The sequence below is a fragment of the Mustela lutreola genome, chromosome 1 (assembly GCF_030435805.1).
Source record: "Mustela lutreola isolate mMusLut2 chromosome 1, mMusLut2.pri, whole genome shotgun sequence".
NCBI lineage: Eukaryota > Metazoa > Chordata > Mammalia > Carnivora > Mustelidae > Mustela > Mustela lutreola.
In genome coordinates, this window is record NC_081290.1 from 185,140,125 (window position 1) to 185,152,186 (window position 12,062).

The 12,062-nt window shown below is 49.2% G+C and overlaps 1 protein-coding gene across 8 annotated transcripts in view; it reads left to right on the top strand.

Moving 5' to 3' along the window:
* The window catches only part of NCAM1 (neural cell adhesion molecule 1), a 300,947-nt gene that overhangs the window by 225,697 nt on the left and 63,188 nt on the right, over window positions 1–12,062 (top strand). For all 8 annotated transcript variants that reach the window (XM_059180921.1, XM_059180903.1, XM_059180928.1 and 5 more), the window contains exons 2-3: window positions 9,200–9,274; window positions 10,952–11,170. In XM_059180921.1, the coding sequence (XP_059036904.1) occupies window positions 9,200–9,274; window positions 10,952–11,170 (294 nt within the window). The remainder of the gene's footprint in view (window positions 1–9,199; window positions 9,275–10,951; window positions 11,171–12,062) is intronic.

Sequence of the window (12,062 nt, forward strand, 5' to 3'; positions counted from 1 at the left end):
TATCCTTAAGGAGATAGTATTTTTGTCTACTTCCGTGCTTAGCTCATCCAGCACAAAACCAGCCCCTTTTCCACGAAAGTTGACAATTGAGCCCAAGTAACACAGACTTAAGATCAAGGATCCTGGAGCCGGATCTGCATTGGGTTCAGTTCTTGGTTCTACCTCTTCCTGGCTTTGTGACTATGGGCCAGTGACTTAACCTCTCTGTTCCTCAGCTTCTTTGTCCCATGGGATATAAGAATACCTATCTCATAGGATTGTTCTGAGGCTTACGCGAATCCAATAAAGTGCTTAGTAAGGTGACTGGCACATACTAATTACTATATATTTATATCTGTCTTTGTTTGAAAGTGTGAATTTTTCACATGACAAACCAAATTTAACAACTCTTTGCACTGGTTGTTTGAGAGATTATAAGCCTTTGTATCTTCAATAGCCCAGATGTGCTTAAAGCTACGAACACATAAGGACATTTTTGAAAGACACGGGCAGGATCTGAAATTCTCAGGATGAAGTTGCAGGCAAGCATTCTCTAAATTTCTATTTTCTGAGTGTAAAGAACACAACATCTGCAAACAACAGCTGGACAAATATTAGAACGTATAATTTCAACTTCTTGCCATGTTGGCAAAAACTGTTGGGCGAGAGGGGAACAACGGTTCTTTGATCCAAGTACCTTTTCACAGCCGGAAGAAAAGAAGTTAGGTGAGTCATTTTGTGAACACAGCCTTTCGGGAGAGCGGACCTAAGAAAACCTTGTCGGGACATCCTGGACACAATCAGATAGCGTGTAGGCAGATTGATAGATTTTTACGTTGTTCATCTGGAGAACCTTAGCCGAGTTCCAAAAAGCCATTTGCATCCTTGCTTTGTATTCCAGTAAGTTAGTTTCATGCAAAGGGCTGGCCTGAAAAAAAAGGCAGACAATAGGAAGGGCAGTCAGAAAAGGAAACAGGGAAGCCGAGCTTCTGCGAAAAAGGGACCGAGGTGTTGGAAGTAAGCAGGCGTTGTAATTGGCTTCGGACAGGATGGGCAGAGCCCCTCCCATTTGTCTGGCTTCCTTAATTGTGGTTTAATAGCTTCCTCTGCCTGCTCTTTGGGGACAGACGTGAGACTAGGGCAAAGCAGGTAAAATAACCACTGAGGACACACAGAGGAAGTAAGACACAGAAGGAAGAAGGGCCTCAGGGCGGGAATCCACTCGTGGAGCCAACACTGTGGGTCCCGGACTTGGCAGTGGGAGCTCTTGGCGGCTGCCTGCCGAGTTCCCCTTCTGTAAAAGGAAGGGGCTGCCAGTGATGTGTCAGGTCCTCTCTGGCTCTCCCCTTCTTCGTTACTAACAACTCTAGAGTCCTGAATCCAACATAGTGGCAGAGTGAGAAGTAACTAGATCCGCGTTTGCCACCTCTGACCACACACGCATGCTTTCTGCTGTGTGGTCCCCAATGCCGTCAGACAGTCCTGCCTTCACCCCTTGTGGACTGGATGAGAGCAGGGTAATGCCCACTTGGAAAGAATTTCACTCCTCATCTGGAATCGGGAACTTTTGAGACTTTACAAGTATACTTCTGGCTTTTTGCTGCTTTGGAGGAAAAAAATATACATACATAGTAAATTCTTCAACACATCTCCTTCCGTTATGACTTTCTTCTAAAATAAGCAAACAAAAAATAAACACACATCTCATCAGAGCCAAGCTGGCTCCTCCCCCATGTCTGATCGGTGGGTGTGGTGTGGAAGTCGTTGGGGTCCATCTTGGCTTGCTTAGTATCCCACTGGGTCATTTCTTCTGGCTACCCATTAAGGATGCCCCCTGTGCTCCCAGTAAGAACTGCACTTTCTTGGGGATGGGGATTGGAAGTGGGAGTGAGGTCCTGGGCACCAGCATGAATCCGTTACTACTGAGCAGATTAAACGAACCTGTCCATCTTCTTGCCCTCTAAGCGGGAGCACAGGACAACGTGATGTGACATTTGTCGAGCCTTCTAGCTGCTGGGTGGTTTGTGGGGACACCAACTATGGCTTCAAACCACTGACTTCTTTTTCTCTATAAATGTAAACCATTTGATCAGACCTAACAAAAATGCTAATGTGGCCCTGTGAACTCGGGGAGGCCAAGAGAACTGAAACCATTATGTGCCTTGGCTCTGTGTTCTGACGTGAAGCCAGCCCCATGATTCAGAGCCGGCACCCCGTTAGTCCTGGTTCCCAGCAGCTCCTGTCATGTAGGATACTAAGAAATAGAGCCCCCTGCTCCTGGCAGGTGATTTTGCTGTTTGGCTACCAGAGTTCCATAGGATGGAACGTCTGGGGAAATGGGGTATCAGATTAATCTCGTAGGCTTTGGTTGTGCAGTGATGCTCAGGACTTTTTTCCCTTGTTGAAAGGTCTATTGTAGTGTCATATGACATGGGAAGCTGAAGAATTCTAAGGCCATGTTCATGTTCTCCACACCTCCCCCATCACTTTGGAAGAGCCAGGGGACCTGAGGACACTAAAGAGAATTTTCACCGGGACTCTTTATTGTAAGGAAACATTGCCCAGTTTGGGTATTTTTATTAAAATGAAAGACTTCAGAAACCTGTCTGTTACAGGCACCCCGCATCTCCTTCGAGTGAATTCGGGGTAGCACTGTCTACATACATCTGTAACTTGGGCGTACGGCTTCATCGTGACACTGGGAGCTTTGGTGTCTCCATTCTGGTGAATAAAGAATGAACCCTGCACCACCCTCAAGATTAATCCTTCCTTCCTCTTCCCGTCTTGAACTGTGCTCTGACACACTGGCTCAACCAGGAAAGACCACAGCTTTCTGAAGGGCTTCCTTCACTCTCTCGGCTGGCTGGCATCCGGGGGGACGCCGGGGGTCTGGCCCATTCACACAGAGGGCTTCCCCAGGGTCTCGTTATAAACTTAGTTGGCCTGGGAACCCTATCTAGATGACTTCTGATGTTTAGGTTTAGATGGGAATTAGAAATCAGCATTTCCGTAGATGGGGCCCCAACGGAGCAGCCCTACACATGGCTTCTAGATGGTTTCGGTTGCTGCTACAAGCCAACTTTAAGCAATGAGGATGCTTCCAGCGGCAGTTAGGGTATGGTCTGCCTTTGTGATGACATTATACAGAACCTGAAGCCAAAAATCTCTGAGAACACGTATTTTACAGTTCCTTTAAAATGACATTTAACTTTTGGGTTAATATTTGAAAGTGAAACAGTCTACCTCATTTTCTTCCTCTGCCCAGCTGGTATCCGCGGTAGCTCAAGCCAGAATTCTAGGACTCATGTGTCTAGTAAGGGCGAGACTCCTTGTGATTACTAATTGTTTATTGGTTTTTCTCTCCCCAAATGAGATAAATTTACCTACGTCTAGCTGCTTTTTGAAACAATAACAATCTGACCAGTTGCATTTTTCTACACACACACACACACACACACACACACACACACGTTTATCTAGGCTCACAGTGAATAGACCATATATACACATAGATATAAACATGCACAGTTAACATAATATGTGTCTATGAATAGTCTGTAAAGGGTTCCCGCTCTCTTATTCTTGCTACAAGCATTATGGGGGATTTTGTTTGTTTGGGGGTGCGTGTGTGTGTGTTTAAATGCTATCGTATATGTACCACCATGGGAAAAACAGCCAACAGAGCCTGAGCTGGTGTTTGGTACTTTACCTACATTACTTTTCTAAATCATCTCAACATGCCTAGAGGTAAATAAATAGGGTTGTTACGTTCATATACAAATGTGGCAAACTGGCTCGGAGATTTCTCCTGAGAACTCAGAGTTTTACCTGAAGTCCGAGCCGGGGTTTAGTCCCAGGCCTTTCTGGCTCCAGACCCTGACTTGTTAACTAGGGCTCTCTCCTGACATTAATTAACATGACAGTCCGGCCACACAAAGGCGATCTTACCATCCTTTCCATTTTACAGATGAGAAAACAGACCACGGTGAAGTGGTTGTCTAGAGCGCCTGCATGATTATTGTTTGCCTTTGATTGAATTCAGTCATCTTTTTACCAATAAAGTTGGGATTAGCAAGTAGAATATCCTAAATTAGTATAGAGAGTGGAATTGGGCCACCTGGCCAACTGGATCATTTGAGAAGGTTACCTGATCTTAAGCCATAAAGAGAAACATTGCTTCCCTCAAAAACTGTGATCAAAATAATTTCTTCAGTAAGGGTTGTTAATGCAGATTTGTTAAGAATAATAATACACAGCAAGCATAAGATGTTTATTATGTGCCAGACACTAGTCTAAGTGCTTCACAAATATTAATTCATTTTGTCTTTCCAACAGCCCTCCATCTGTCCCCATTTTACAGATAAGAAAACAGAGGCACCAAGAGGTTGAAACACACGGCGAGATCACACAGTTACTCAGTGGCACAGCTGAGATTCACACTCAACAGTCTGGTCCAGAGTCCCAGGCCTCAGCCATGCACCAGTATTGCCACATAGGTTTTGGCTTTGCTTTCGTTGAGTCTGGTTGGTTTAGTACTCAAGTTATCCTGTATGTTCTCTCAGGTGCTTTCCTCATAAGGAGAGCAAACTGCTAGAGGCAAGTGGGGGCCCCTCCGTTGTTACACTCCTGGTCCAGACATCTGGATCTCCCACGGGTACGGTGACATGAAAGAGAGTTAGCATTCAGTTATAATTGAAAAATAAAATACAATTCTCCATGGAAGTGCTTGAGAATGGTGATATGCAAGGTTCATTTCTAGAACAATAGCTAACAAAATAAATGCATAGTGACACTTTGATGTCTTTTTCAAAAATCCTGAGCTGTTATTAAATAGGTTCTAGAAAATTCTCTTATCTGGTGCATAGTCACCAATCACATTAATCCTCTGTTGTTCACCCTTAAATGGGTGACCAGGGCATCTCCTTACCTTGGTTCTGGGCCTGCTGCACACCTACAGTCCGTCTTCCTCAGCAATTAGCATTTTTATCACCATTTAACAAGAAAATATTTTCAATTATCCGTGGGAGAGACCTGGGTTTGCATTCTGCTGTTACCTCCTACCTTGTCAAACACATTAGAATCTTGAAAAGAAAACCGGTAAAAATCAAACTACAGCAAGAAGTCACTGACTCCAGAGAAATCTGTGGTCTCCTTCTTTAACTCAGAATAATTTTTCTCTGTTGCTTTGCTTTGGTAAGAATTCCACCTCTCCCGATAAGTGCCTTAGCATGTTTTATGAACTAAAATCTGAATTCACTTTTCTTTAGCAACTAAAGGAATTTCTCTTGCTTCTCTAGAAAGTCGAGGGTGCCCGAACTTCTATTTACCTCTAAAACGGTTTGCTAAATTAAGTGTGCCTCTTTGCGAACATAGCATTTGTTTTTAAAGACCAGTTAAACGGAAAACACATTTGAAAACGTACAGATCTCCCCCAAGCTTATTTTACTTTTTAAATCAGATGAGCACGGGGGCAGGGGGGGTCATTCTGTTCTTAAGAGAACCCTTTTTCTGTCTGTTCACAAGGGATGGAAGAGTATGGCAGAAATATCTAGAGTTTTCGACTCCATCCAGCCTGGGTTGGAATCTGGACTCCCCCATTACTATTACTTATGGCTCTGGGCCTCCACCTCCCCATCTGTGAAATCGGGATTATAATGCTATGATCATATAATATAGCTATGTGCGCGAAGAGGCCAGTTAGAGTTAACCAGGGTATAGACGAAAGAGCAACTTGACTGTGAGATGTTTGTACACTCTGTTCCTTCTAGCCCATGATTTGGAAAGAGAGCAAATGCTGACTACTAGGTCATCATGAGCCTATGAGATAGCCAGCCAAAGGTCCGTGGTGGTTGTGGGGTGTGGAGGGAAGAGCTGGAGCCTTAGAATCGGATGATTTTGAGGCACCTCCGTGTCTCAGTTTGTTGGGCATCTGCCTTCGGCGCAGGTCATGATCCTGGGTCCTGGGATCGAGCCCCGCATTGGGCTGCCTGCTCAGTGGAGTCTGCTTCTCCCTCTCCCTGTCCCTTCCCCCCTGCTTGTGCATTCTCTCTGTGTGCCAAATAAATAAATTGGGGAGGGGGAGAGAATCAGATGATTTTGAATCTTAACTGCTCATTAGCTGAGTCACCCGAGGCCAGTTATTTTGCTTCTCTGAGCATTAAAATTCTCTTGTATAGGATGGAGACAATCAGGTAGGCCCTTCCTCTGTCTCTGAACTGTTGTGAGCTTCCGACGAAGGAATGGCGTATGTTTTGTAAACCGGAACCTGTGATCTGGCTGTGGGGGATGGTGACCCTTTGGGTCCAGACACCCATGCGTGTCAGTGTGCACCTCTGGACGCATCTAGGAGGGGGTAGGGTAACGCATGGCCTTTTGCAGAGCATTTGTGCAAAGCAAGAGTTGAAATACTTTTTCAGGGAGAAGGGTTTTCCTAGGTGTCTTTAAAGGTAGAAGTTATGCCTGGTGAGGAATTTTTACTTATATGTGCAACCGGAGAAAGGCAAAAGTTGTGGGAGGAATTTTTATTGCAAACAATGAAAGGCCTAATAGAGTGAGGAGGACGGGGTGCCACAAAGCAGTGGGAACCGGTTTGGACAGTGGAGACGGATTTCCACGTACCGTTATTAAACCTAATAATTCAAGGTTGTGCGTTTGAGGAAGAGTCATAAGCCATTGTGCTTTGGTGGAAAACATCCAAGCGTTGACTTTCAGAGTCTGGGGTTCCTCTGGCCCAGCGTTGACTCTGCTGCTTTGCAGGAGGAATAACGCTACCTTTTCCATGTGTGCCGGGAGTCTAAACGGACATGTCTTCTCTAAAACACTTCTGTGATGATGATGAATGTATGCGTGGGCTCTGCTTAAGCCGGGAATTCCTTTGAAACTTTTGTTTCTGATCGCTCTCCGGGGCCCAGAGGAGGAGACGGGCCGCATTTGGGTCTGAAACTCTTGAGCCTCGCCGTGTTCTCTGGCCCCCGGAGAGTCATGTTCCGTTTGAAAAGAGCTGAAAAGATGAAGGCTGTTTTTTCACTTGGGATAAGAATATCCTTCTCAAGGCAGTGAGAGCTCTGTGACAATAACAGGATCCATATGTCGGAGCTGGCGGCCGATGCTCGGCATATGGGCCCGTGAACCTTTCCGGCAGAAATATGCCTCGAATTCTCTAAAGAATGCCCCAGTAAACTCCAGAAAGGACCATTACTTAGGTGACGGATGGCACAGGCACGGCTCCAGGGCTTTCATGGGCCCATCGTTCCATGGAACGCGAGCCGCGGACAGAGTGGAAAGGCCTTGGTTGGCCTCACGATGGATGGCGCTGGCCTGCAGCCCTCGCCGTCAGGCCCGGCCCCGGAGTGGAAACAGCCTTAGCAGCTCTGGGCTTGCTCTGTTCTGTTAGGGGATGGTGAACCCAAGCGGCCTGCCTCATGTTCTCCAGATTGTTCGTTAAAGCGAATGAGTGGAAACTTTTTATCCTCTACTCAGAGAGGCAGCGTTGTAATGGAAAGAACGCTTCCCCGGGAGCCAGGGGGCCTGGGCTCTACAGCCACCACCACCCTGGCCCTGAACAGAGATGATCTTAGCGAAGGCACTTTCTCTCTCTTTCTTGAGGGGGAAAGAAGCAAGTGGAACATGGTGCTGGTTGAGACTCCTCCTGGCTCCCTCGATTTGGAGCCGAGCGCACCTAGCTCTGGCCAGAGGAGGCGAGAGAAGCACCACAGCTAGAGACACCATTGTGAGCTGCCCTCTCAGCTCCGTGTGTTGTCTGGCATTTCGGGAACGGTAGGGGATGCCCTTTCGCTGCTCTCTGAGAGTACAGTCCCGGCCCTTGGGTGAGTCATCGGCAGTAAACCCAGTGAGAGAGTGGCCGGCTGCCCCCGCATTACTATGGTGTTCCTTCCAAACCAGCCCTGGGAGGTCGGAGTCCAGCCTCCCCTAGTTCTCATGGTGGAGCACTCAGCATCCTCCCTCTCTGCCTCTGCGGCTTCTCCGGGGTCTGCCTTGTCATTGGTGGCAAGCAGGGTCTCGCCTCCCATGGCCCAGTGCTCCCCACGTCTCCCCTGGCCAGCCCCCCACAGGCCCTTTGATCCGTCTGCTCTGCTGAGTGCCCCGTGGCCCCTTCATCACGGAGCACAGACTGAGACCCGCAGCAGCTCCGCCTGCGAGTCCGTCTCCATGGCAACCAGCAGGCCCGGGTTCTGCAGCGCAGAGAAAATGGCCGTTGGAAGGAAGGGCTCACTGAGTCTCTATTACCCGGCCTGTTGGTCCTGGCCCGCCTCCGTATCCGCTTGAAGAGGCGACATGCGTCGAACCAAATGTCCGTTAGCTTTTAGCTTTCACATTTACTTTCCCTAAGAGGAGGGGAGGCAGAAGGAAGTTGAATCCAAATGGATAAAAGCAGTTTTTTCCCCCTGCCCTAAAACTATATTTTCATAAGGAACAGTTATCTGCTCCGAGCAGATACTTGAGGAACCAAATGAACCCGGCAGTCTGTGGGATGCCGGCGGTGTGTTCTGTCTTATTGGTGGAGAGGAATGACAGAGCACGACGATCATCAAAGGAAAATCTAGTGCAGGTAGCCAGGCGATACAGGGAACTCCTCAGGGCACAGACTACAGCCTTCTGGGAGGGCATCTGACTGACTGCCGTGACAAGGCTGTGCACCGTCTCCTCTCACGGAAAGAGGGGTGTGGGTCCCCTACTCACCCGGCGGGCTGAGCAGTAGGCATCCCCTGCTTCCAGATCCGTCCGGGTCACCACGGTGACTCCTCCTCTGTAGTCATGAAGCACGGTGACATGGGGAACTGGAGAGGTCGGGAGTGGCAGGCCTCCTTGTCACACAGCTGTGGGGACACTTCAGGCTGATTTCCAGAAATAACTGATCTGTTATTTCTCTGAATCCCAGAAGTGCTTCTGTTCAGAGCAGGACCGTGGCCTACTCAAGAGGTCAGAAACATGTGGTGGGGGTGTCACCCCAAATCTCCCAGAGGACCCTGCGCTGTTCTGATAGGGGATCGCCATTCCACAGGAAAGGATCCGGACCATGTCCATTCCTGGCTTTGGCACAGGAACCGTGGATTCTTTGGTGACAAGCTCTCAACCCAGACCACATCCTCCCTTCACTCTTTCTTAATGTGAGCAGGGAGACCCTGCTTTTGAATGAAAGCTCTGGGTTCCCCTCTCAAAAATCCTGATGTGTGTTTCAGCTGGACTTTGTCTTTTTCAGTTTCTCTGCAGGTGGATATCGTCCCCAGCCAAGGAGAAATCAGCGTTGGAGAATCCAAATTCTTCTTATGCCAAGGCAAGTGCCCCGAGCCCCACTGCATTTAAGGAAAGACAGTGAACCTAGCGGCAGCCCGTGGTCCGTGTGTGTGCACGGCCGGTCCCGCCTGGAGCTGCCCCACTGGAGGGTTGATGGTGCGGCCAGAGGGCCAGGGAAGCTCTCGGGCCCTCTTCCTTCCCCTCACTAAGGGCTTCCATGACACAGAGAAATGTCCTCTGGGCTTCTGCATGATGGCAGAGGAGGGCTAGGGATTTCCGGAGGAAAGTCAGCACAGTTCCCAAATAGTGAAAGACCCCGGATTCCCTGCTCTGTATCCAGCCGGAGTTCTCTGCCTGATTCGGGAGAACCATGTATCAGGGGGTCGGCATAAGGCTTATTTCTTAGAATCTCCCAGGACACGAAAATCCAGAAAAGTCAGAAACTTGCCTGAAAGACAATTGCACACTGGTGTCTCTTGTGCCGTGAGGATGTGGGTCCCAGGTTTTCCAGGTCTGTCATGCCATATTCCATCCCATGGTCCCCACACTGGGGCCCCGGGCTTTTTTGGATCTGGTGTCCTTGTTCTTTGTTTAGAAAATGTGCCCCGTTTCCACAGCTCAGAAATCATCAGGAAACGTCCTGTGGAGGAAAAGCTTCAGGTTAGGCTTTGGATTCCCCATCTGTGACAGGATTGGGATTCAGATCGTGGAAGAAGCAGGGCCATTGAGCTGAGCTAGGTGTAAACCGTGACATTTAGCGAGCAGCTTTTGGCAGGGAGGGGCCTTTAAATGCAAACATGATTTGCGTTGGACGAGGTGCCTGGTGGCCGCCGGATGTGTTCACTCCAGCTTTGCCTTCATTACAGCAATTTAAATGATCTGGAGATGCAGCCGTGGAGCCCACAGCACATCTTGCAAATAGCGATATTTATTGAAAACATGATGGGCCCTGAAAGGAAGACGGCTTCATTTCCATACTAAGCATCTGTGCAGGGCTGGGTGGTGTGGCCTGGGGAAGGGCGCTGTGCAGAGAGAGCCCGGAGCCCTCGTTCCCGCACAGGGTCTGAGACGGCCACGCGGCAGCACCCACCTCTCCTCGGTGCCCGGGGAGAGGATGCATGGGTGATTCAGGCTGTCTTCCTTGCAGGATTGACGGAGACGGATGTGTCTGTCTGAGAGAGGGTGCTGAAATGACAGTCGTGCCAGTTTTGGCGGGGCCAGACGCTAGAATAAAACGGGTTGGAATCCACGCTCCTAGATGATGTCTAATGTCCCCTCCTCTGCTCTGGAGACCACAGTCCGAGCCCTCACAAATAAGCTGATTAGTTGGCGCAGACTCGCCAGGCCCTTGAGCTCAGATCCTAGACTTGAATCCCCTCTGCTCTGTCTTCTGGGAGGCTGGAGCTGCTCACTTAGAAGCCGGCACACAGTAGGTCCTCAGCAAATACCTCTCCATTTCCCTCACCAAGGAGAAGGTGTACTCACAGGGGGTCATCGAGTTCTTTCCAGGCACCCTGAGTGGTGGTGTGTGTGTCACAACAAAGCGCGGAAGCCAGGGGAAGGCGGTATCACGTCCTCCACATGAATGGTCTCCCTGCCGGGTAATCAAGCCCCGTGACCTCTTGTTCCGTGGCTCTTGCTGAGTACCCTCGGTCACCCCGGAAGACACGTCGTCTTTTTAACTCCTACGGTTTGAAAATAATCTCTTCCTCTTCAGTGGCAGGAGATGCCAAAGACAAAGACATCTCCTGGTTCTCCCCCAACGGAGAGAAGCTCACCCCGAACCAGCAGCGGATCTCCGTGGTGTGGAATGATGACTCCTCCTCCACGCTCACCATCTACAACGCCAACATTGACGACGCCGGCATTTACAAGTGTGTGGTCACTGGCGAGGATGGCAGCGAGTCAGAGGCCACGGTCAACGTGAAGATCTTCCGTAAGAGCCGCCCCTGTCTCCTTCCGTACTGCCAGTCCTCTCCTTTGGCCAGGAAGATGCAGGCAGAATGCGATTTCAGCCGAGGGCCGCTGAGGCCTTCCTCCTTTCCATTCCCCGAGTCTTTTCTGAACTGAGCTGAGAGTGCCAGCATGTTCTTAAATGATCCTGAGCCAGCTCAGAACTCACAGCCCCGGTTCACACGGATTCCAGCTACCTCCCTCTGGCCTCCATTCTCTAAATTCAAATTACACAGTTCCCAGAGGGCTGCTAAGGGTTCCCCTTCCCTTCTCCAGGAGCTGGCTGACTATCGTGCCATTCAAGTTTCCCCTCTTATTTCACTCTCCCCTGCTGCTAATGGAGTTCAAAGACTCAGTGGGATGTGGGGGGTTATTATCTGAGCACTCCGGGCCACTCAGAGCAGGCGGTTCCCATCGTCAGTGAAACCCGGTCTGGAGGTGGCATCTCATTACCTTGTTATCATGCCTCTGTCTCGTTGGCCAGTGTAATGGTGGGCGACAGCTAATGGAACAGTATTGATCGCCATAGTATTTACTCCCATTAAGCCTGCCTTTTCTCCGCTGTGTTCTTCAGAATTTTCTCTGCTCTAGGTAAATGGGTTTGGGGTGTCCGATGGGTGGGAGACGGAGGAAGGGCTGATGACCAGTCATTGTAGACTAGGTGTCATGCCAGTCCTTTCCGCCTGGCTTCGTGCTTCATTAGCATCGTCCCACATGGCAAGGGACCCTTGGTTGACAGACTCCTTTACCTCCATAGACCCTTTCCACACAAAGTACAGTAAATTTAGCACTCCATGAATAGACACTGACTGCCCAACATCGATGCCACATTCCCCAGCTTACACCAGCTGCTTTGCCTGGCATCTTGGCCAAGG